We start from the raw sequence: 26,251 nt of genomic DNA on the forward strand, positions 1-26,251 counted from the left end.
CTGGCTGAGGCCAGTGTCTCTCTGATACTAAAGGCAGGAGCAGACTTTGAAATGGAGAGTCTAAATCAGTCACTTTCCTTTTTAAAACTGTGTCTGATGCCATTGTTTGAACGAGATTTGCCCCTTTACTTTATACCCTAGCAGAGCCGAGGAAGGCCAGTTAAAAACAAATACTCATGTTGATAAGCTATCAGGCTTGCTAGCTGGGCAGAGGAGAATAAATGACAATTATGAACTTGTTTAGGATAAATCTGCATTTCTCAAATCTCAGTTTAAACATGGTCCACATATGCTGTGTGTCGGTAAAGCAGTCAGAAGTAAGTCTAAGGAAATCTATTTTCTAGCTATCACCTAATGTTCCCATGGTACAATATCTGGCTTTCATAAATTGCCAAATTAATTCCTGTTGCAAAATTTTTAAGCCAAGTTTTTATATATGACACAAAAAAAATGTTTAAACTGGAAACCAGATTTGCTTTTACAAAAACACCAATCTAAGCACCAACAGTTTGGTGATTAACATTTGCTGATCATCTGTTACATGTTACACACGTCAGACACTGTGAATGTGAGTACAAGGAAGGCCAGGTCGCTACCCTCGAGGAGCTGATAGATCAGTAGGGGAATTAAGAAACAGACATAAATCAATGTACTTATGCATAAAATATGTACAAGGACCGGTAGTAGTTTAGACTAGCAAACCGAGTGGTTAACTTTCCTGAGGTGAGAAAGGGGATGGTTTGCAGAAGGTTTCCGCTTACAACGATGAGGTCTGAAAACGGAGCAGGAGGGTGCCAGGCTGACTGAGGGGGGGAGGGAAGGGAAGGCACTGAGGGTAGAACCCCAGGTATGCCTATGTGATTTTAGCATTTTAAATAGAAAGCAGTGGAGAGAAGACTTACACTACACTTTGTCACCATAGATCACTTATCATTAAGCAATCCCATGCCTATAATAGTTACGTGGCAGAATCTCATAAGTACCTAAAATATTACATATTGAAATTAATTTGGTTTCCTGAAAACATTAAATACATTTCACTTCACGGTCAAATATACTAGCCTTCGCTACCGGTACCTCTCACCCAATAACTTTCATGAAGTCGCTCAACAAACCGTGCAAGAGTACAGCGGTGCAATGTCACTAGCAATATCATGGACATCTTTTCTGGGTACCTGTCACTGCTAGACCTGAAGTACTAGCTTCTTTATCTATATAAATCCAGATCTTATCAGAATGACTCGTCTATTTATATTAGATAAAATCATTGAAGATTCTCATTAAACTTTACTTTTTTACTCACTCTTTTAATACTAGATGGAATATATATTTTATACTTTCCTAGGTATTTCAATAAAATACGCAGATGTAGTGTGAACAATGTATGAGGCGACAGCTATCTACAGAGCAGTGAAAAGCTTGTGAAAGTTTTACTATATTAGATGGGTATTTCCTTAATCATCTGTTAAACCAAAAGCAGAGTAACATTAAGAAATGTTTCTGAGGTTATGGGGATAACTATGCTTATTTTTCATTTCACCAGGCCATATATCTATTTTAAGGTAAGCAAGCAAACTACTTGATTACAATGAGTATCACAGATACAATTTTATTATGAAGTATTTCTAATACTAAAAATATTCAAGTAATTAATGACTTAAGTGCCAAATTCTAACTCAAAGAAAACCCAACTGTAACTTTGATGTAAAGGCCTCCGCTGTTTTCACTCACCTCCTCCTCACTGTTGTTATCCTCCTTTTCTTTCTCATCCTCCTCCTCCTCCTCCTCCTCCTCCGCCTCGCTGCTGGAGCTGTCTTCTTTCAACTCCGTCTTCCAGTTGGCAGGGATAGTTCTACTTCTGTGAAACTCCAGCGCCTGGTCAAAGGCTGGAAAGAGACCATAAACTATGTGACTTGTCTCCAGATAGGAAAAAGAAATGAAAACCACTGAGTAAATCCCGCTGACAGCTCTAAGTGCCCGCTGTGTGCCAGGCACTGAGCTAGCGACTTTTCCGTATAGCAGCTCATTTAATCCGCTCAGGCAGCCGTTTTCATAGCATGGCAAAACTGCCACCATTGGAAGGGGACTAGGTTCTAACAAACACAAAAGAGCAGTTTTTCTTCTTTTAAACAAAAATTTACAATACAGGTAAATAAATTCTTGATGATTTTTAACTCTTCTCTACAACATATAATTAGATTTGATGAATATAAGCAAAGAGAAAATAAACAGCTACATACAATGTCAAAAATCTAGTAAGAAATGCAATTACAGCATTCAATATAACCACTGAATAATATAATAAGTATAACTATTGTTATGGCATGAGACATGCCAAATCAAAATTATTTTGATTCCTGTTTCTACCATCCTCGGGAACTAACATTTTATTCAGAGGCGAAAGCCAGACTATAGCAGTAGCTGCTGATATGGTTCTTTCACACTTTAAATAATATTAAGCTGGGGGGGGGAAAAAAAAAAAAAAGGAAACTATGACAACAAAAGACACATGGGCTTACAAAGACAAAGTCACAGAAACCTAAGTACAACTTTAAAGGCAACGTGTTCAAATATCCCTTTTAAAGAAGGTCTCATTGAAAGTATTGCAGAGGTCCCCTTTCTCCTCTTTGACCACCTCCACCCTGCACCCATCCTCCTTCACCACTGTGGTCTGTGCCTGTGGGCTATGCATGTATGCACCCAAATTCTTCGGTTAATCTCTACCCACCCTTCCACCCCCACCCCACCCCACCCTCACCTACGAGAATTTAATCTCCAAAAACACTATCAGTCCAAGATTGCCTCACCTTGTTTTAATGCAGCATCAGGCTTTGGTGCAGAGTCACTTGTAATTTCATGGACATCCTTTCTGGGTACTGAAGTACTGTATTATTTTTTCAATTTTAAAAGAAAAAACACAAAAATACAACAGAAATTAATGAAGAGCCTAATTACACATCACAGAAAGCTACTTACAATATGGGGATACTGACATTTACACAAGGTCGAAAGTTACAGATAAGATGTTAATAAGATGTTGATTCAAGATGGGGTATCTACAAAAGGACCCCACCTCGAATAGAGATAAACAAGGTATCTCAAATTATCAGATTATCCCTGGCTAAAAGCAATGAAGTTCTAAATGAAAAGTACTGAAATACTAAAAATAACAACAGATAAAAATGTCTGGGTAGCAGAATGCATCAATCCAATAAATAAGAAGTCAAACAATAAGAATGTGCCATTATCTTGCAATAATCATAGGAAATCACTAAATTTAATATTGGAAGAAAATGTACTACTTTATAATGTAAATGCTCTCTTAACAAAATTTTAACTAGGTTTTAGACTAAAGTCCTCAAGTATAAAGAGGAATCAGATGTAAGCATCTCTAAGAGGTTCTATCATATATGTCATGTATATTTCCTGTCTGACACTGATAAATCATTCTTCAGCTTTCCCGCATTTGGTTTGTGTCAGTCAATCCACAAAAGCCTAAAAATGATTCCAGATACAATTTTCAGCTTGCCTATTCCTTTTAACTTTTCATTTTTAAAATCTCATACACAAAAGTAGGCCAAATAGTGCAATGACCTCCCACATATCCATTACCCAACTACGATAATCATTAAATAACTCATCTTCACGCTCATACCCCTACCTACTCCCTCCTTCCTGAATTCGATTATTTTGAAGCAAATCCCAGACATGTAATTTCATTATGGAGCTTCAAAATTCTTTTTTAAAAATATCATACCATTATCAAACATTTAAAAAGTAGTAATTTCTTAATATCATCAAACCAGTATTCAATTTCTCTTATTGTCTTCATTTCATTTACATAGGTTTTCATAAATCACTTTTAAGAACCTGAAAACCCAAACCCCAATCTTAAAATATGATCATCCTTTAAAGATATAGTCATCCTATAAGGCAGAGTATAAAAGGTATGGCTTTTCTGGACACACAATTCTTAAAGGGAAAAAAATAGAAATTTGTAACTCAGTTCTAAGAAAGTTCTATATGAAAAACATCTTTAACACTTAAGATACAATTAACGAGCCCTAATTAAATATTCAAGAACAATAAATGTATCCACTAATATATCAGCTTAACAATAACCCACAACCTTCGGACCAACTTCCACTAATATATCAATCAAGGGTTAGATATGGTAGATATATCAAATTCACCAGCTATTACACAAGCAAAACTGACAAATTCGACAATATTGAGAGTGTAGGTTAGCAAAGATCATCATGAACAAGGAAAGACATACTACATTTACTAATAATATGAAAAATGATCTTACTTTGAAACTTTCTGAATGACAAAAAGCAAAGGGTAATGTCACTGGAAATAAATTTATAATTTACCATCCTAATGTGGAAAAATAGCATCTTTTTCACAACAAGTGAATTATACTTACAATTTACCATCCTTGAAAGATCGAACAAGAATATTATCTTTCTTCACAGCGATTTCATCACTACAATCAGGACAAACCACCTTTTTAAAAAAAGGGTGAAATTATGATAAGTAAATGCACGCTTATGGATAGTTACAATAGAACCAATTATTTAAATCCTTTCAGAAAGTAGTTTCAGCTTAAAAACTAAATTTAGTTTTAGGGCAAACAGGTACACACACGTGGACACAGTCACCAGTAATCTGAAATGTATGTCCTAAGGCCTATGAATCACCTGCAAGGCAGGACCCAAAATGGGATCAGGTATTAAAACCTTAATCAGCCGAAACCGGTTTGGCTCAGTGGTAGAGCGTCGGTCTATGGACTGAAAGGTCCCAGGTTCGATTCCTATCAGGGTCATGTATGTTGGTTGCGGGCACATCCCCGGTAGGGGGTGTGCAAGAGGCAGCTGGTCGATGTTTCTCTCTCATTGACGTTTCTAGCTCTCTATCTCTCTCCCTTCCTCTCTGTAAAAAATCAATAAAATATAGTAAAATAAATAAATAAATAATAAAACCTTAATCAGTACGGTTCCCATCCGTAAAAAAAGCTAGAGATGAGGCTCTATATTATTTACAGCTAAATAAGTATTTTAAAACACATTACGTTTCTTTGTAATACTACCCACTCTAAAAAGTAAACACTTCCAAGTGGGTACCTTTCTGGAGTCCGTATAAGATTTCCTACTAACGTTAAAAGATCTATTTTATTGGAAATAGCCTCAGCTGGTATTTACAGTGAGGATAAAGCACGTTTTCCTAAAGGCGGCGCCAATGCAAGAGGCCTATGAATTTTGTCTTTCTTAAATGACTCTGAGTTCCTTGTACCCAGAGGCCATTCTGAGAGCTAATCTTTCTCTGGACTGAACGGTGCTAAAACCAGTTCCCCATTTTGCTCCTATGAAAAACACTGAGACAAACAGTTGCGGTTTTTTTCGTGAACTTATGTAGTTGAAAATGAAACTCTTGTATGTTGAAGTTACTCACCAAAGCAGGAAAACAGAGGGCTTTCTTTTTGTCCAAACTAACGTAATCGACACAGACAACTTTTCCTAGGAGCTCATCGATCTGCTTCCTGTCATCCTCATCTTCATCACTGGAGGATGAAGAGGACTCTTCCTCTGGGCTAGGGAAAGGAAACATAAGATATTTCCACTTATCTTACAAAGAATAAGCACACCAAGTTGCTAAGATATTCTAGAAATTTTTTTCCATTTCCTAATACCTACAAAACACTAAATTAAGTTCCTAAATTTCTAAAGAATACCAACATAAAAGTATTATTAAAGAAAAACACATCATTTTCCTGAAAATATTTCCCATTTATGTAGTGCTATTTTAAACAATTAAGGGAAAGATCAGAACAGACTAACATTGGTTCCCAAATTCTCAAAAAGCTGAAGGCCCCATATAAAACATCCCTATGCTATCCATAATAAAATATATTAGATCCTACATTAAGATTAAAGGAGTTATAGACATAGTAATTTTACACTCTCAGTACAAAGCTAATTTTAAAAGAAGGCAGGCAGATCTTTGTTATGGGAAGTCAGGGGAGAGAGAAGAGACAATCTGATAAAAGATCATCACTGTTATTCTCAACATCAAATTTGCACAAATATTCATAAAATGCACAATATGATTCTTTTGTATTGTTAAAAATCCCTTCCAGTTACATTGTATATTGAACTAGTAAATTAGAAAGATGTTAGAAAAAGGATCTAAAACTGTCTATTTGATATTAAACAAAAGCAAAGTAAAAAGTACTATAGTAAGGAGGACAAAAGAAACACAAAACAAAAAAAGTTCTACTGAATCTGCTTCAGAGAAAGCCCACAATCAGGTTGTGGGTTCGATCCCCAGTAAGGGATGTGCAGGAGACAGCTGATTGATGTTTCACTTTCATCAATGTTTCTCTCTCTCTATCCCTCTCTTTTCCTCTCTAAAAAATGAAATTTAAAAAAAAAAAAAAAAAAGCTCATTCAGCTAGAGTTTTATGGATGCCCTTTATATCATCATCATTAGCAAGAAAGTCACAATGTCACAGATAACATACATCAAATCTATAAAACATAGAAAGAGAGAAACTGGGCTTTATTTGGCCAAGAAAGTCCTCTGTATCTTATAAAAGTCCTCATTGCTTTCTTAAGACTTAACAAGTGTGAAGGCTTCATACACCAGGAAGATACATATAAACTGATTGGCAACATAAAACGGAGTAAATGTCCATATTCCACTCAAAACTCATTCTCTGTTTATGGACTAGATCCCCTTCCCTCCATCATCTCCTCAAGACTTTCTTCCAGCAAGGCTTGTCTCTCTCCTGCCTATCTGCTGCCTCTGCCAGAGTGAGTCCGGCCAGCACGCTGTTATTTGCATAGAATGTTGTTATTTATCCTCAAATAAAAACCCCCTGACCGCCCTGCAGCTACTGCTACGCCTCAGCTCTCCACGCCCTCTGGCACCAGAACAGCCCCGGGCCCTCTGCTTTCACTTCCTCTAAAGTTCTGCTCCTATGTCATCTCAGTTAGGCTACCCTGACCCCTCATTCAAATGTACAACCCGCAGCTGACATTAGATAAATCCAAAGAATTTAAAGAATTCAGAGGAGCTGAAACCGGTTTGGCTGGTTTGGCTCAGTGGATAGAGCGTCGGCCTGCAGACTGAAAGGTCCCAGGTTCGATTTCGGTCAGGGGCATGGACCTTGGTTGCGGGCACATCCCCGGTGGGGGGTGTGCAAGAGGCAGCTGATCGATGATTCTCTCTCATCGATGTTTCTCTCTCTCTATCCTTCTCTCTTCCTCTCTGTGAAAAATCAATAAAATATATTTAAAAAGAAAAAAAAGAAAGAAAGAAAGAAAGAATTCGGAGGATAAAAATTGTATCTGTTTTCAAAGAAAGAGTGGAGAGAGAAGCAGTTCACATAAAAATGGGAGCATTTTCATTGAGAACTGAAGAATGAGTGAGGCAGCGTCATGGAAGGTGGCATTGGAGATAAAGAAGCATGGTATCAGGAAAGCAAAGGATGTATTCAAGGAATGTTGGGCCGTTCCATTTTGACTACAGTATCACCATCCATGCAGGGAGAAATAAGAGGTAGATACCCAGCTGCTAAGGTTGGCTTAACATGGATAACCTCAAGGACCCACGCTAAGGAATCTAAAATTACTGTTAGATTCAGTTAGCATTTTTGAAATTAATTTAAAATTAGTAACTATCACAACAGCACTAGGAGAAATGAATTCAGGTTTAAGTAACAGGCATAAAAACGGACTTACATATGATTAGATCTTCTTCCTCTGTTTGTTTTCTTTCCTATGACTGGAGTGCCAAAATGTTCAGGGTTTGTGAGCGGGAGCTGGTCCAGAGTCTGTGGGTAAGAACATAAACCCCGAGAAAGTTACTACACTGCAAGTTCTTTCTTCTTTTCAAACCAGTTAAAGAATATACTTAGAGAAAAAAAAAGAAAAAAGAATATACTTAAATTCTGACATTAAAAGCATCCAAGAAGACTAACTAAATATTACCTTCCTAAAGATAGAAAACTCATTTTAGAGATATTAGAATAAAGATGATTGGTCCCATTACTGAAAAAAGGTAAAAAGAAAATCAGCTACAGTATTCTCTTCAGATGATTTCACTATCTATTTGAAGGCTGACAGACTTCTAACAGTGATTAAAATACAGAACAAAACAAACACAGCTCAGTGGAAACACAGTTTTGAGAGATCAGACACCTATATGTAAGGACCTAACTAACTCCTAAGTTAAGGCCAACTGCAGCTCAAAATTTTCTTTGCACATAGGGATTCATAATATATTAAATAAAATAATAGATGTTCACCTGTTACATGGTTACTTACTTCACTTTCAGCAAAATGCCTCTCTCCTTTCAGGCACAGTGAGGACCGTCTCAGCGTCTTCTCATCTCCATCATCAAACACTAGGAGAAGAGGGAAAAATGGAAACTGCTGAAGAGTTTTTCAAAGATTAACAAGATGAAAGAAATCATTTAATTTTCCAGGCAGAAATAGAGCTATTTATTGTTTTAGACGATTACATTAGAAATTCAGGGCACATTTTATGTTTTCTAAGAAACAGCTTCAAACATTGAGTATCTTTTCTGATCTCTAGCAAAAAAGAAACCATATACCTTAAATAAAAAGCCTTCTTCCCTCAAACAGAAAAAAACAAATAAAAATGTTAGCTTTTCAGTATGAAACCATTTAAGTGATAATTAACCCTTCTCAATGTGGTAAAGGAAAAGCAAGTTTTTCTGCTGGTAAGAAGCTACAGATTTAGCTAAGAAACAGAAAAAACACACACTGATATAGTCAGTCTGCCATTAAATAATTACTCTATTTTTATTGAAAGCAGGGCTTCTCAACCACAGCTCTACTAACATTTTGGACCAGATAATTCTCTTGGTAGGGGTGGGGGGGTGGGGGGGACTGTGCAGTGCACTGTAGAATACTGAACAGCAACCTCGGCCCATAGATGCCATTAGCACCCCCTTCCCAGCTGTGATCATCAGAATATCTCCAGACATCGCCAAATGTTCCGAGTGGTGAACTTGCTCCCGGTTGAAAACTTACTTATTTAAAGTACTAAAATGTCCCACCAAATTTACTGTAAGTTTATATATACACCGAATATACGTATATTTTGTGACATAGTAAAGATATGAGTAAAACTGTATGAGGAAAGTACTTGCAACGAAAGCAGCAAAGGGTTAATATTCAGAATATAAAAAGAACTCACAAACTAAAAATAATAAGAAAGTGTGACTCAACAAGATAAATATACTTGAATGTACACTTAGAAATGGTTAGGGGGCCCTGGCTGGGTGGCTCAGTAGCTTGGAGAATCGTCCCTTACACCAAAAGGCTGCAGGTTCAATACTCTGGTGAGGGCTAATATGGGAGGCAACCACTCGATGTTTCTCTCTCTCTCCTTCCTCTCTCTAAAATCAATAAACATATCCTATGGTGGCGATTAAAAAAATGGTGAAGATGGAAAAATAAATTTCTCTAAGTTACATTTTGAAATGAAAAAAGCTAGAAATCTAATTCTATAATACACTGAGTGGCCACATTGTTATGCATTCAGAGATCATAATAATCTGGCCACTCAGTGTATGTATAACTAAATAATTTCAAGTAATACGTTATGCACATATTAATAAAATAAAAATTTTAATCAGGAAAGATAACCATTAACAGTGATATCATTTATGGTACTGGGGAGGAAGTAAATCAAGGAAACTTTGCTTTGGTTGTATTATTTTTGAAAATACATCTTTAAAAGCTGGATCCCCTTACCTACAGTATACCAACTCGCGTCTGTTAATTTATTGATGACAGCTTCCTGATATGTCCCATCAAGATTCTTCACTTCCACTAGAGCTCCAACCTAAAGTATTTTTTAAAAGTTAGAAAAACTTTTAGAAGGTAAGTGAACAAACCAAAAACTGGCTTTATTTTTTTAATTGAGTGCACGGTAGTAAAGAATAAAATTACTGATTTGTGTTGCAGTACCAGCAGTTTTACCACCACTGCTTCTGTGGCATCAGTGACAATGTCAACATAGTAAAAAGGCAAATACTATGTAGGAATTATTATGAAAACAGTTGTGCCCGTTTTTCCCTAAAAGGGTCTTGGGAACCCCCCGAGTCCTCAGACCTCACTTTGAGAACTGGAATCACCACACGTGAAACCGACTGTCCTGCCCCTATGACCACTCCCCTTTGGAGGAGGAAGGCGAGGAAAATGAAGGAATAGCTCCGAAGTCTCCTTAAGAGTTAAAATGTAAAACTAATGACAATCATTTAAAAGTTTCCATTTGATCAAGAAAATACTGGGTTATATTTACATGGTCTTTAAAACTGCATCAAACTAAAAAACTTCCACACAGGAGAGAAAACTATCAAGAAAATGAAAACACAACCTACTGAATGGGAAAAGTATTTGAAAATCATTAACCTAATAAAGGGTTTAATATCTAAAATATTATGAAGCACTCATACAATTCAATAGCAAAATGAGCTATCGATTAAAAATATGAGCAGAGTGTCGGGCTGGTGTTGCTCAGTGGGTGAGCGTCCATTTATGAACCAGGAGGTCACAGTTCAATTCCCGGACAGGGCGCATGCCCAGGTGGCGGGCTCAAACCCCAGGAAGGGGTGGGCAGGAGGCAGCTGGTCCATGCTTCTCTCTCGGCATTTTATCTATTAATGTATTTAGAGAGCAATACGTACTTATCAATTCAACAAAATAGTCAATGAATTAAAAAGAAATGACCGGGTATAATTTTAATGTTTACCATTAAAGCACTGGAATTACAAATGAATAAATAAATGAATTACCTTCAGCGGGCCCTTTATGTGGTCATCCTGAACTTCCACTGTCGACGAATCATGCCGAAATGTCACCTGGAGGTGATGAATTTAATTAGACACATGCACACACACGCAATACCAAGTCTGAAAAGTAGTGTCCTTCTGTATACTGCCCGGACCGAATGCTCAGTGGGCTCAAGTGGCATTCTATCACCAAAAGGTGGTGGGTCTGATTCCTTGACAGGGCACATAACCAGGTTATGGGTTCAATCCCCAGTAAGGGTTTCTGTGGGAGGCAGCCAACTCATGTTCCTCTCTCACATCAGTGTTTTTCTCTCTCTCTCTTCTTCCTCTTTAAAACCAATAAAGACCATATCCTGCCCTGGTTGGTGTGGCTCAGCTGGTTGGACCATGCTCCCATGCACCAAAGGTGGCAGGTTCCATGCCCGGCTGGGGTGCATGCAAAGGCAGCCAATCAATGGGGGGGGGGGGGGGGGGCAGCAGCAGTTGGGGGCAATCAGGCAGGCAGGCAGGTGACCAGTTAGGAGCCAGTGGTCCCAGATTGTGAGAGGCAGTATGACATCCCCAGAGGGTCCCGGTTTGAAGAGGGTGCAGGTGGGCTGAGGAGAACCCCCCTCCCCTGTGCACAAATTTCATGCACTGGGCCTCTAGAATATATATAATATTAATCTAACTTCATTCCAGTAAAATACTTCCAATCACAAACAGTAACTTTTTTTCCAGGTATTTTCATAGCCATTACTCCTACAAACTAAGCTAATCTTGCAGGGGAAAAAAAAAAAATTGTTAAATATACTCATCGAAGTTTACATAGTAAATACTGGACATGTAATTTATAAAATCTACGCAGACTGTACCTTGACTTTAACAAGTCTCTTTGCTGTCTTGATCTTGGCTTCACAGAAGGCTCCTCTGTACTTGGCACTCACATCAGTGCCCACTGTCAAATAGGGAGGCTCGTCCAGGGCCTAACAATGCAAACAAATCAGATTTAAACTCTGGTTCTTTCCCACGGTCAGACCTCAAAATGGCAGATCAAATCTCATTATAGCTATAAAGGCTGTGATAACTATGCATGTTAACAATCTACAAAATACACTAACTTAAAAATAACTAAATATATATATCAAAGTCTACTTACATGTACATGATATAAAATATAAAGGCATCTTTTCCTATTAAAATACACATGGTTCGTAATATGAATTTGCTCAATCACAAATATATGCCCATTCCTTCATGCCCCCTCTGTCCACCATCCATTCAAATATATATTCATTACATGACCACGAAAAAGCAGGTTCTTAAAGCGAAAAGTCGGAGAAATTTTCTTCTCACAGGCTATATCTTTTTAGGTACCAAATTCAGAATCTATCACTACCTCCACAACTTTTAGACAGAATGGCATCAAAGGGGCAAGCGGAATCACATGTATTCAAACTACAAAATCCAATCTAGAAAGTCTCCAATAAAACTTAGCCCAGAGGTCTAATGCTTTAATGCATGGGTTCACTGGTTTTTAATAATCCTAATGTAGCTGCTCTGACTTTTTACAATCAGGTAAATAGTACTTTTATATAGGATCTGTATTTCTAAGGAGTTCTGCTTATATCAATTCCATAGCCAAAGAAAGATTAAGTAACTAACTTTTCCCAAAGCGTTTTTACGAGAAATACTAATATCCCAAGAAGCTCCCCTTACTCCCCCTTCAAAAAAAAGAGGGAGAATTTGGGGAAACTGGTTTATTGAATGAATTCCCACTCTGCCTCATCATTGCCCAATCTGGTTTGTCCAAAGGACCTCTTTCTTGTTTCTTCCTATTAATATCTATTACCATCCCATTACCATCTATTACCATTACATTCCATAACACGTAAGGGGGAAAATACTGTTATACAGCAACAAATAATGAAAATATCAATTTTACTTGGATCTTAAAGTAAATCCACTCCTAATAGTTGTGGCTAGCATCTCCAAAAATAATTCTTTTTTCTTTCAAAATTCTAATGCTATGTGCCTGGTTGGTGTGGCTCAGTGGATTAAGAGGTTCGGGGTTTAATTCCCAATCAGGGCACATACCTGGGTTTTGATCTCATGCAGGAGACAGAAGATCAGTGTCTTTCCCATCAATGTTTCTATCTCTCTATCTCCCTTCCTCTCTATCTAAAAGTCAATAAAATATATTTTTAAAAACTCTAATGCTATGTAACAAAAGTGCCCATATTTATATCAAATAATTTTAATAACTTTTTTAAAGATGGAAAGGTATTACTTAAACTAAGACAAGGTGGTTGTCCCTCTCTCTAAAATCAATAAAAACATAAAATAAAATAAAAAAAGATCCTACATAAACAGCAGATGCCAGTATAATTGTGTATACTATGAGGGGGTGTATAAACTCATTCAGACATAATCATGTTGCATGCTATAGCAAGAGAGGTTAAGAGTTGGTGGGATGGCCGAAACTGGTTTGGCTCAGTGGATAGAGCATCGGCCTGCAGACTGGAAGTTCCCAGGTTCGATTCCAGTCAAGGACATGTACCTTGGTTGCGGGCACATCCCCAGTGGGGGGTGTGCAAGAGGCAGCTGATCGATGATTCTCTCTCATCGATGTTTCTAACTCTCTATCCCTCTCCCTTCCTCTCTGTAAAAAATCAATAAGATATATATATTTAAAAAAAAGTTGATGGGATGCTCCATAAGGAAGTGTATACCACACCCTTTAGAGTGACAGAAAGACAACCAAGGCTGCACACCTCTTCCAGGCTACAGTACTTCGGTCCAACACAGAGAGGCACGAAGAACTGTGAGCCGATAATTAAGAGTCTTCTGCCCAACACCCACCCTGATAGGTAGAACACTTACACAACCAAAAACAAAACAAAAAAACCTCTTACCTTCTCTTTCTGCTCTGCTTCTGATTTTGGTCAATAATACAGACCATCTCAGAGGCTAAAATAGAATGTTTTATGTAACACCTCTATGCCAGGGGGAAATTAAACTACTAAATCGCCACCCCTTTGTTTAGCAAATAGAACAGTTTTCTAGTTGCCAAGGCAACAGCTACCTCACAGTTATCAGCACCGCTTATACAGTTTTCTAGTCACTCTGACCAAATGCCCTCACTGGCACCCAAAAACATTGCATTCCCTGAGGACACTGAAAAGGAGAAGCGATTCTGAAATCCGCTGTGGGTGAATACTAATCCTTCAAGAAGCCAAAATGCCAAGGAAACATGTTAAGTGCCCAAATGAATCAACAGTCATCTCCATTGCGCCCTGGGCTTTCGCACACCGATACATTAAAGCCTTTAAAAAAGAGAATAGCTGAATCAATTCTCCGAGTTGCTGGCTAATGCTGACATTACCTAGGAAATATTCAGTTATTCAAGATCTGTTTGTTTGTTTTTAAAGTAAAACATACTAGATGACATTTTATTGAGACCGTTTCTTAAAAAGAGTAAGCATTCAAGCCACTTCTAGGTGGTGCCAAAGCAGCCAGAGAATCAGAAAACAAAAGTACTAAATCTGATGCTAAAATCTCCCGGAAGTAAATGTATTTAAACATACAGATAAATCTGCAAAAGCAGCTTTTTGTGCGCGGCAATCTCAAAGAGGCATTAAAAACCATAATGAGATAATCCCACCAGATGAATGAATGGAAAGTACTCAGGTTGGCAGGGCCCCAGCATCATTCACACACACACACACACACCCCAGGCTCACGGTCTGTACCAGCTTCAGGGACTAAATGCCATATCAGGACAGTGATCTGATCTGGAGAAGAAGAGTTTGGTTTTCTGTACATAAATAAACAGGCTCGAGGTGGGTGCTCACCCAGAAAATCACTACCTATAATGGTTCGCCTAATCCAATGACAACCCTCTAGGCTTGGGAGCAAAATGTACTTTTCCCGTGAAAGAACCCCACCGGGCCAGCCAGCAGCAAATGAGAAGCGAGGACAAGCATTTCCTAGAACCCTCAGCAACAGGAAGGGCTGCGAAAGGCTTGAAGATGAGAGTTCCTGGAATAAAGAAATCTGGTTTTCACCTTCTATTAAACATTTCGTTTTAAAGGATTCCATTAAGACAAAAATGACAGGTTTTACTCTTAATCTGGAAATTACAACTTTCCCCCCAAACTTCCAAATCTACTTTTAAGTTGAAAGAAACAAACAACCCTGGCCGGTTCTGCTCAGTGGGTAGAGCAGCGGTTCTGAACCTGTGGGTCTCTAAGGACCCTTTCACAGGGTCGCCTCAGACATCCTGCATATCAGATGTTTACATTGCAATTCATAACAGCAGCAAAATGATAGTTATGAGGTAGCAACAAAAATAATGTTATCGTTGGGGGTCACCACCACATGAGGAACTGTATTAAAGGGTCGAGGCATTAGGAAGGTTGAGAACCACTGGGATAGAGCATCCATCAGCCTTCCAGCTGAAGGGTCCCGGGTTCGATTCCAGCCAAGGGCACATGCCTGGGTTGGGGGCTCCATCCCCAGTGGGGGGCGTGCAGGAGGCAGCCGGTCAATGATTCTCATCATTGACGTTTCTCTCTCTCTCTCTCCCTCCCCCTTCCTCTCTGAAATCAATAAAGATATATTTTTAAAAGAAACAAAGAATTAGAAATAAACACAAAACTAGTCACTATATATCACCTTGAAAACCTAAATTTATAAGAGTTTGCACATTCTTTCCACAGAACAAATGACAATAACTCCAATGTACTAAGAACTTATTAGGTATTAGATCCTGTTATTACATTTAGTCACTCCCAACAGCCCCATGAGGTAAGTCCTCAAGCCATTCCCCATTTTACACAAGAACACCAGCTTCTTAGGACGTTTGAGAAAACTACCCAACAGTCTTAAAGAATCCTCATCCTACGGGTTTATAGCAGGAGTGACAGGCTTTTACCAGCACAGTACAGCGAGCGTGGACTGACTGCTCAGAACCGAACACCACATAAAACATCTTAAATGTTATTTCATTTGGCAACTACACAATCGTAAGGTAACTGTTATCCCCATTCTACAAAAAAAAAGAAACTGATGTCTGCTTTCATAAATGACCTTCTCCAAACTTTAACAGTAAGGAACAGAGAGAGTACCAGAAACAAGATCTCGCTTAAAAAAAAAAAAATGGTTTTTATCCATTCAAGGATAACTTTTACTCTCAGTATATGAAGTGAATCTTTCCTTGACAGTTTATAATCTTCATTTTGGCTATAAATGACAAAACGTAAGTATGATTGTCAATTAAAGTTATTAATGACTACGCTTTCATAAGCAATTATACTGCAAGTTTATCAAATGAGGAGAAAGCAGGCGGGTACTTGTAAAACCTTGACACACAGGACTTCTACCAACCTAGCTAAGTCACTCTGCCAAAAATTTACACGGAAATTAGAAGATGGATTAAATAAGAGAACTCTGCATAAAGCATACATTCCATGGTGCAAGATACACTGTAAAAGTGACACATTTTAATAATATAAAACTATATACCGAATAAGTATCCTTTTAATTGATGGCTAAGTTTATACTTTAACAATGATAGATACACTATTTTCTGTGAGATCTTACTAACAAATCATAATTCTGGCCCAGGGGGTCAACACCGTGTTAAGCTGGAGAAACACGCACACCAGCGCAGTGCTGCAGGTTTCCTATGATCCCTAACTGTACCCGAAAGCTACGTACATCCTTGCCACCAATGACCCCATTAGGCACATCACTGACTGTGGAAAAGGTAAGAGCAAGCATACACTAACTTTTATAATAGTTTCATAAATAATACCTAGTGTGATAAAAACTATACTTCCAGATTTTCAGAGCAACCTTTTAAAATTATTTTATAAAATTTGTCCATCCAAGGATCTTCATTTATAATTATAACTGAAAACATTCTCTTTGGAAATTTAAAAAGGCAAACATTTTAAGCTATTCGTGAAAACGCTAACATTTCAGAAAGAGTATAATACTCTTTATCTAACTATATAAACAAATGAAAATTAGAAAATAAAATGAGTATTGACCAGATTTCCTGTTTCTTTAATGGTAGGAGTAGAAAGATGTGCAAACTACTACTTCTATCAAGATGATTGGCAGCAGATCAGCTACCAGATGATGCGTAGAGCTGCGTCTCTCTAGTACTGTATTTTACAGTGTGGCAAATGAACTGAGTTCCACTGAGAAGCTAAGCTTTGGATCCGCTTCGCAGGAAAATGAATGACCATGTTAAAATTCAGCACCTAATTCTGGGGAAGAGAGATTTATAGAAACCTTCATACTCATACTTGGACCTTCTGATTACGAGCAATTCTTAATTAAGGAATACTGCAAACTATATTCAGAGTAAGACTAGTGTTTTATAACTTTCCCTCTTTGCCTCCTTGTTTTATCCCTTTCCTATTTACCAGCCTAAAATATAACCATAGTAAGGAGAACATGAAGTTTGGTTTCTCTATCACTGTAGGCTGATTCTAGAATACTTACATTTTATTCTTCCAATAAACTGTTTACTTTTATAAACTAATTTTCCTCCCCAAAGGTGAATGGTGTCTCCAATCACAGCATGAATATTATCACATTTCTAAAAACACATTGTCTTCCATGAAATAAATGTCAGGATTTCCTGCAGTTCTGAATGAGCAGAAATGCAATAATTTTTATAATATAAGCTTTCTTTTCCAAAATTAAGTTAAGCAGTCCCTGGCTGGATAACTCAGTTCGTGAGAGTGAAGTTCCAATATGCCCAGGTTGTGGGCTCAGTCCTCGGTCAGGGCACATAATCAACCAGTGAATGCATAAATAAGGGAAACAACAAATTGATCTCTCTGTCTCAAAACAATCAATCAATAATTAAGATTCCATTAAAAAATGAAATGAGGCAATCAGGGGTGGGGCCGGCCAGGGGGAGGGGCTGTGGGCTGATCAGGGTGGTGGGGGTCCACCAAGGGCGGGGCTGGCAGGGAGGGGCAGGGGAGGGTAAGTTTGGCCGGCTGTCTGCCCTTAAAGGGTGGAAGATTCTGATTAGGGGAGGGACAGCAGCGGGGAGGGATTGCAAGGTTGGCCTGCCCCATCCCCTGATCTAACTGGTTCACTGGCCACAGTGGGTCATAGCAACTGGTTGTTATGGTTCTTACCACATTATGGTCCTTGGCTTTTTATATATATAAAGTAATAAGCTAAAAGTGATGCTTTGTACTTAAGTAATCAATAAAAATTTTTAATAATTCTATTTGCAGATTATGCCTTATCAAAATATACACCTTCTACACTCTGCAACATTTAAATATCAAAAGGATTAGTGAGTCTACGGTCTCCTTGCTTCCTGTAAAGCGTCATTTTACATAGAACGCTAGTCCACCCTCCGAATGGAGAAACATCTTTGTCCTGTGACATCGAAAGGAAGGCAGGATCTGCCAAGAATAAAAGTCTGCAGCTCTTTTAGATGTCTTGTTTACAGCTACATTAGGCAGAGCCTTTTTTACAAATATAAAATATAAATGCTTATTTTCAAAAATTATGCAGCCCTAGTAACTTCATTCATTTCCGGTTACCAGCCAGGAGATCTGTGTCCTTGGCTCTTTCTCTTCCCCTACACCAGCCTGACAGGAGTGCCTGCCGGCTTGACCTTCCTGAGACACCCAAGCCCGGCCAGAGTGGCTTCATTCACTGAGCTTCGTCCTGTGACCAAAAGGTCAGGCACATACCTGGGTTACCAATTGGATCCCCAGTGTGGGAGGCACACGCAAGGCAGCCAATCAATGTTTCTCTCTCTCCCCCTCTCCTCTCAGCATATCCTCAGGGAAGGATTAAGAAAGAAGTTTTTGAGGACACCTAAAATTTGGCCACTGCTCACCTTCCTCACTCCAGCGCCCCTAACCCTATGCAGTTCACTGAGTAAGTCAGCTGTCTGAGGCCACATGACTAACTCCCCCACATCTTCTCCATAAAGCCTATTTGATCACCTTATTTAATACCACCGCCCTGGCTGGTCTGGCTCAGTGGATACAGCATCGGCCTTTGGACGAAAGGGTTTCAGGTTTGATTCCAGTCAAGGCATGTACTTTGGTTGCGGGCACATCCCCAGGAGGGGGTATGCAGGAGGCAGCTGATGAATGTTTCTCTCATCGATGTTTCTAACTCTCTATCCTCTCCCTTCCTCTCTGTAAAAAAAATCAATACAATATATATTAAAAAAGAAGAAAAAATACTATAGCCTGCTTCATTCCGTATCCTCCATACCCGGCTCCCCTCTTATTTTCATACTATTTACCATCTAACAAATGAGGTAATCTACTTGTGTTTATTCTTATTTATCTGCTTACCTTCCCCTGACCTTAAATATCGATATAAGGCACACAGGGCCAGGCCTGTCTACATGTTTTGTTCACTGTACAGAGACTAGCCTGTTGCATTTTTTTAAAAGTCCAAATCCTTGGTGCTCATCAAGCTCTCAACAGGGTATCACAAATAATAGATTATTCCCCAAAAATGGAAGGTAGGTCCCCCAACATTTAAAATATATGTTCACACAAAAGCTTGTATACAAATGTTATCAGCAGCATTATTCATAGGCAAAAAGTAGAAGTAATCCACATGTCCTGTAAGTAACAGGTGGATTAATGAAATGTGTTATATCAATAAAGTGGAGCATTATTCAGGAAGAAAGAGGAATGAAGTATTAGCATATACCACAAAGTTAGTAACTCTTGAAAATACCATGCTAAGTAAAAGGAGTCAGACACACAAAGCTATGTATTGTATGATTCCATTCAAAGGAAATGTCCGTAACAGACAAACCCTTAGGGACAGAAGGCAGATTAGTGAAGGCCAGGGGAAGGCCAGGGGAGGGACCGCTAAAAAGGACAGGGCTTCCCTTGGGAAGATGCAATGCTCTGCAGTCGAACAGCGGAGACGGGTTCACAATCTTGTGAAAACACTGAAAAGGAATTGTAAACTTCATAAGGGTGAATTTTATCTCATTTTCTAAAATTCAAACAAAACCAAGTAGAAGGGAAAGAACTGCTGGTCTAAGTGTCCATTGCTCACTAATAAGGGAACACCTGCTTTCTGTACTAAGTTCTAAGACTTCCACCTACCAGCTACTCACAGCCAAAGGGGGAGGGGAGGGGTCATTGTAAGCAGAGCAAGCAGAACTATGTCCTCAGACTCACTCCATCAGGTCCTGCCACCATCCCCCCTCCAGCACCGCCCACCTTGGTCCACCACCTCGCTCTGAACTAACGTGGGTGCCTCAGACTCCTCTCCTCCTCTCACTCTCCTCCCTGCAGTCTGCTTCTACACCGCAGTCACTGTGCTTTCTGGAAATGCCTGCCAGGTCACTTCCTTCTTTTGCTCCAACCCTTCAGTGACTTCCTGGCACACTCAGATTTCACCTGTGAGTCCTCACCACGGACTGCAAGGCCCCCCACCGCCTGGCCCTGTGCCTCTCCAGCCTCAGCTCCCACCATGCGGGCCCTGCAGGCTCTTCCTGGTTCTCAACATGCCGAGATCAAACGGGCCATCCTACAGGGTCTCTGCACCTGCAGCTTCTTCTGGAATGCTCTTCCCCAGGTAAGTGAACGGCTCACTCTATCATCTGTCTCGCTTGATGCTGAATGCACCGCCTCAAACAGGCCCTTCATCACCACCAGTGAATGAATGAGTAAATAAATAATTAACACCCTCTGTCCCTCTGACCTCTTAACCTGAATCTGCTTTATTTCTCTTCACAGCACTTACCACATTTTTTTTTTTTAATTTTGTTTGGTGTCTGTCTACCCTAACAGGAAGTAAACATCACAAGGAAGTCAATGCTTGTTCACTGATGTAACTTCAACACCAAAACCATGGCTGCTACCAGGAAAGTTCACAGTATCTCTTCAATGACTGCATTTATAGGCTGAGTTAGCAAAAATGCATTCTTCAGGGGAAAATATACTCATCTGCTATACTTTTTAAAATCACAGTAAGCAAAGAGCAATTTGGACAGAAAATAAGTCGGTATTTTACAAAATTGCCTTTCACCGAAAAGGCCACAAGTTTATAGGACAAAATACATCTGTCATGTTATGGACCTAAACCATTTGAATATTGTTGTTCAATATTAACATTCACTCTGATAATCAAGTCTGACTGCTCTCCGTCACACTGCTCTCTGAATCTACAGCTTAATAAGGAGATTCATATGGATGTGGACCTCTTACAGGTCCTTTAAATAATCAAAACCCTACTCATCTTTAATGACAGCATGCTTCAAATGACAAAACATCCATCTCAGGCCCAGGTGAGTTCCTGGTCCTAAGCTCTACTTCCTAGTATCTCAGACCATCCCCACTGCCCCTCTGCCTGGGCCTTAGGCTCAGTCACTTCTCAGTGGGGTCCTCGCCCGGAATCTCCCTTCCATTCAGAGCTCCCGCTTGATGTATTCAATACAATACTGCGGAAGTGATCGCTCTGCCATACAAACCCAGCATCTTTACCGCTTCTTAGAAACCTCCAGTGGTTTCATGGACCTTTCAGGCCTATTTTCACCTCCTTCACTTGGCCTCATCCCCGTCACTGCCCTCTGTTCCCACCTCCAGCACACCCTGCTGGAAGGTAAGCCAGCCACAGGGAACTCCTTGGCTTCCGAATGCATCACCTTGCTCTTTCCTTTATTTTCCACACATAGGTTCCTCTCGGTCGGAAACCCTCCTTTCTACCCCTTTGCCCGGTGAAAGTTTTAACTCTCCGCTTACAGTCAATTCCAGAGGACTTTCCAAGGGATCTCTGTGGCTTAGCTACCCGGCCTCAGGACTTATAATTACCATACAAATCAATGCTCTTATAACTCAATATGCACTGTTTTGTTTTCTGTCTTCTTCTAAACTGTGAGTGTTTAAAAAGGCATTTATAATGAACCCATTATTTGTACATGATCGAAGCCAGGATTACTGAAGAGAAACTGATACATTCGAAGAATCATCTCCCTAGTTTTAAGTACAACTACTATGGCGCTTCCTCCCTAGAGATTCTGAAATGTCTAGCCTTCCCATTTCACTTGAAATTTTACCACAAGGGCCCTGGCTGGGTAGCTCAGTGGGTTAGCGCACCTCCCTGATACACGAGCATTGTGGGTTCAATCCCAGGTCAGGCACATACAAGAATCAATAAATAAGGGGAACAAATCGATATTTCTCCCCCCCCCCTTCTTCTCCTTCTCTAAAATAACAATAAATAAATAAATAAATGTTACCACAATGTAATGTTAACAATATAGATGCAGGAGAAAATAAGTAGGAAGTGAATCTGATATAATTAGGTCTTAAAATAACTTAGAAGCTTTAACAGTCTATCATTTCTTGATAATGTGCTATCACTGGTGTAGAAAGGGCTACCAAAAGTATGAAGAATAAACACAACATAACACCTACATCATGATCTATGTTAAAAGCCCAAAGTGTGTTAATCAGCTTTCTCAAAAACACACTGGACAAAAATATCAAAGGCAGAGTAAAGCAATCTTGAAGATATCACCACAAGAAAATCTCTTCTCAAACATACAATACTTAACATACACATTGTATTTATTTTGGGATTTCAAGCAACAACCAAAAGAGCACTTTTACCTCAAAACAATGCCACAATAAAATTTTAAAAAATTATTATGCTTTAAAAATCAGTGCAAATTTTAAGCATCATTGCTTTTTGTTGTTGTTAACTCTCAGCTGAGGGTATTTTTCCCATGGAGAGAGTGAAGGGGAGGAGGATGTGAGAGACACAGCCATTGGCTGCCTCCTGCAAGCACCCGGACCTCGGACCAAGTGACCAAATAGGGCCAGGCAGCGAACCCAAAACCCAGGTACTTGCCTTTGTCCAGTAATCACACCTGTAACGGTTTGGTTTGATGCTCTAACCACTGAAGCACACCAGCCAGGGCTAAGCATCATTACTTTTAAACTGTACTGTCAGAAGCAGAACTACAGTGATTTCCCCCTTTTTATTTAATTTATTGGGGGGGGGGGGGGACACTGGCTCTTAACAAAATTATACAGGGTACAGGTGCACAATTCCACAACATCTATACACTATTGTGTGTTCACCACCTCAGCTCTTCTTCCATCTACATCAGACACTCCACTCCTCACATCAAGTATAAATATGTTCGGTAAGAGCTAATAAATGGCATAAACCCCCCTATAGCTCTGTTGTCATTACAATATGGAAACTGGGAGCCTGGAAAAAATGTAAGTCCAAAATAATCAATACTAAATACTTTTTGAATTGCAATTTTTTTTAAAGCAAAATACCAATCATGGGCGGCCTCTCAACTTTCATTACACAAGAAATTAAGTTGTAAGAAATTTGCTAAGTTTTTAGTACCACTGATTACTAGTTCCCCAAAAGGAAACTTACTATATAGCAACAGGAAGTTCGTCTTGTATAAAATCAGAAGTGTATTTTAATAACACCTTTTCTTAAAGGCAGGAATAATGGAAATGCTGAGCATTTAAATTAATCGTTTTAAAAGGATACCCCAAAATTTGCATTTGCCTAACACTTAGCATGAAACTTTTAGGGTTAAAGTTTCCAACGTACTTTCTTTTTTTTTTTTTTTTTTTCAAACACACATTGAAAAAAAAAAGAGAGAGAGAGAGAAGAAAAAGGAAATGAAAGAAAGGAAAGGAAAAGCAGATTTAAATCAAAAGATCTTCAACTTACTACATTTCTTTTAACCAAAGATTAACAGTTCCTAACAGGCCAGGCACTACTTTGAGAATTGTGACAAATTACAACATTTATTCCAAATGAAAACCTGTGTTATTCAGCTTCTGAATCTATTACATATTATCCAACCCAGCATTTTTCTTGTTGGAAATTTTTGCCGACAACAAGCAAGGTAAACATTTTTCTTATAAACTCACTTGTCACTGTTTTACACAGGTCACACTAGTCACAGCTGTGACAAACATTCATTTATGAAACATCACTAATGTTTTGTGTTTCTTTTTTTTGTTTACATGAAGGTGGGATAGGAATTCAGCAGACACACACATTTAAAGCACCTCAAACTCAAGAAAAAAAAACCTAAATAATTACCGGACTGAACATAATCACTTTGTTCAGCTGATAGAACATTGAAGTAGCCGCAGCTTTTTCTTTTGGCCATAAACACGAGCATTACACATTTTAAAAGCACTCTGGACTCGGACGAAAAGTGAAGCAAATGCGTTTAAAAATAGTTCAAAGAACTGTCAAAAGTGGACCGCATTTGCATTCTGACAGCCCATCTGTTGCATTTCTGCTCCTGTGCACGCACTGTGCCTCCTGCACGCGCTCTCCTGAACGTGGACAACAATGTCTGTGGCCTCCAAGTGCCACCAGTAGAATCCAGACATGCAGGTGCCTAAGGCTTTCCTCCTAGCCTGCTTTAGAGACATCAGGGCTCTCAATCACACCGCCTCCGCAGGGAACAAACAGCCTGTACTCCTGCCGCTGTCATTTCTTCCACCGATTAAGCAAATTCTACTTCTTGGACAATAGACTCCTTCCCAGAACACGTTTACATGGAAGAGGGACCTGACCGCCGTTTTCATCGCAAAAGCAACACTACACCCTGACAATCCCCAGACCGTGTGCAGCTCGACAGAGACACGTACCCCGAGCCATCCCAAATCCCTGGAAAATACAAGGAATACAGCTGCCAGCTCCGGGGTGCGCCAAGATCATCCAAATCCTCTTTGAAAAAACCGTTGCGGCTAAGACTCTGCTCGCGGCTGATCAAGCAGGTCTGCCTAAACTCTCACAGCGCTGTTCACACCCCCGGTGGGGTTTTCTTACATCCGTGTAAGCGATCGAACCCCAATACAGTTCGGGTTCTAGAGTCCGGTTACCTGACCTGCTTCTCTTGTGTTTTGAAGCTTTAGAGAAAAAAAAACAACACTCCCGTGCGTGCAATGATTGCCTCTGGTTTCCGGCAAAGAGAGGCGCTCCGTGCACGGGACAGCCGTCCTCGGTGCGAGATTCCAAAAGCCGGCTCCCAACTCCTCGGCCCCGCGCACCCCACTCACTCTGGTTTCCCCCCTGGGAAACGGGATCGCAACCCCCAGGCCCTCCGAGCCCGGGGCTCCGAGGGCCCGAGCTCGCCCTCGATCCGACCGCCCCCGTCGCTTCCTGGATGTTCCTTTTCCGCAGCAGCGGCGATCTTACCTTCATGGCGATGCCAGGCCCGCGGCGCCCTCCGGAACACCCGGTTCACCTGCACCTGGAGGGGAAGGAGACAAAAGGCACCGTCACCGCCGCGGGCACCCCCTGCCCCGGCGACCCCCCTGCGCGGGCGGAGGCGGACAGGCCGCTGCGGGGCTCGCCCGGCCTCGCCGCCACCGCGCACCCCGCCACCCACCCACCCACCCACCCACCCGGCTCGGCGGCTCGACGGCAGCCCGGCGGCCCCCGCGGTCGGGACCCGCCAGAGTTTCCCCGGCTCCGACCATGACGCCATTTCTGTCAAAGAAGAAACTCACAACAAGCCGGGCGGGCGGGCCGGCGGGGCCTCTGCGCTCCCCGCTGCCCAGGGACCTTTCCGCGCAGGGCCGCTGCCCCCGCGGCCCGTCCCGAGACCGGGGGACCGGCCGACCGGCCGACCGGCAGGACGAGCGGGCCCCGGGGACAGGGGGCCGGGAGGAGGGGCCGGAGGCGGCTCAGCCTCCGCGCCCGCCGGGCCGCACCGGGGCCCTCGCCGACCCCGGGACGCGCGGCCACCAGGCCGAGGCGACCGCGGGGATTGGGGGTGGGGGGGCCGCGGGAGCTCCGCAAAGCGGAGGCCAAGGATTCGGGCGCCCGGCCGGGCCCGGGGACTCCCCGAAGGACACCCCCTTCCCCCCCCCCCCCCGGGTCCCCGACGAGCCCGCGGACGCCTCCGAAATGCCCTACCTTCGTCGGAGGCCAGCGCCGAGCCCGGCGCGTCCGGGGTCCCCTCCCCGGCTCCCCCCCAAAACCGGCAGGCCCGGGGGAGAGATGGGGAGCCGCGCGGCGCGGCCAGCGGGGCCGAGGCTGAGGCTCCGGCTCCTCCTCCTCCCGCGGCGGCGGCTGGTACCTTTGTTTGGCGGCCGCACGGGTTCCCTCGCTGGGGGGAGGGGGACGACGAAAAAAAAAGCCTCCCGGACGGGGCGCCCGGGCCCCCGGCGCGCGGCCGCCCCCGGAGGACGGCGGCCACAGTCCCCTCTGCGGCTCGCTCCGGGGAGAGGTCCAGGCGGCGGCCGTGGCGGCGGCCAAGCTAAGCTTCAGAGACTCCTCCGCTCCGGCGCCCAAGCTCCTCACTCCGGACTCGACTGACGGGCAAACATCGCTCCCCCCGCCCCACAGCCCGAGCCTCCCCCCCCCCTTTTCCCTCCGCTCTCCACTCCCCTAAGCTGTCTCCCCTCCCCTTACCTC

The 26,251-nt window shown here is 41.3% G+C and overlaps 1 protein-coding gene across 7 annotated transcripts in view; it reads right to left on the reverse strand.

The window, feature by feature from the left end:
* ARID4B (AT-rich interaction domain 4B) overlaps window positions 1-26,058 on the reverse strand; it is a 54,037-nt gene extending 27,979 nt beyond the window's left edge. For 6 of the 7 annotated variants that reach the window (XM_036453564.2, XM_045587058.1, XM_036453558.2 and 3 more), the window contains exons 1-11: window positions 25,751-25,888; window positions 25,028-25,082; window positions 11,683-11,793; window positions 10,832-10,897; window positions 9,789-9,879; window positions 8,331-8,410; window positions 7,746-7,837; window positions 5,455-5,593; window positions 4,430-4,509; window positions 2,808-2,884; window positions 1,732-1,886 (exon numbers count right to left, since the gene is read on the reverse strand). In XM_036453564.2, coding sequence (XP_036309457.1) covers window positions 1,732-1,886; window positions 2,808-2,884; window positions 4,430-4,509; window positions 5,455-5,593; window positions 7,746-7,837; window positions 8,331-8,410; window positions 9,789-9,879; window positions 10,832-10,897; window positions 11,683-11,793; window positions 25,028-25,033 — 897 coding nt within the window. In that variant the 5' untranslated portion in view covers window positions 25,034-25,082; window positions 25,751-25,888. Of the gene's footprint in view, window positions 1-1,731; window positions 1,887-2,807; window positions 2,885-4,429; window positions 4,510-5,454; window positions 5,594-7,745; window positions 7,838-8,330; window positions 8,411-9,788; window positions 9,880-10,831; window positions 10,898-11,682; window positions 11,794-25,027; window positions 25,083-25,750; window positions 25,889-25,913 lie in introns of those variants that run through there. The other variant, XM_036453559.2, reaches the window with a different exon arrangement.
* Window positions 26,059-26,251: the final 193 nt, after the last annotated feature.

This window comes from Pipistrellus kuhlii, unplaced genomic scaffold, assembly GCF_014108245.1.
Source record: "Pipistrellus kuhlii isolate mPipKuh1 unplaced genomic scaffold, mPipKuh1.p scaffold_m20_p_25, whole genome shotgun sequence".
Lineage (NCBI taxonomy): Eukaryota > Metazoa > Chordata > Mammalia > Chiroptera > Vespertilionidae > Pipistrellus > Pipistrellus kuhlii.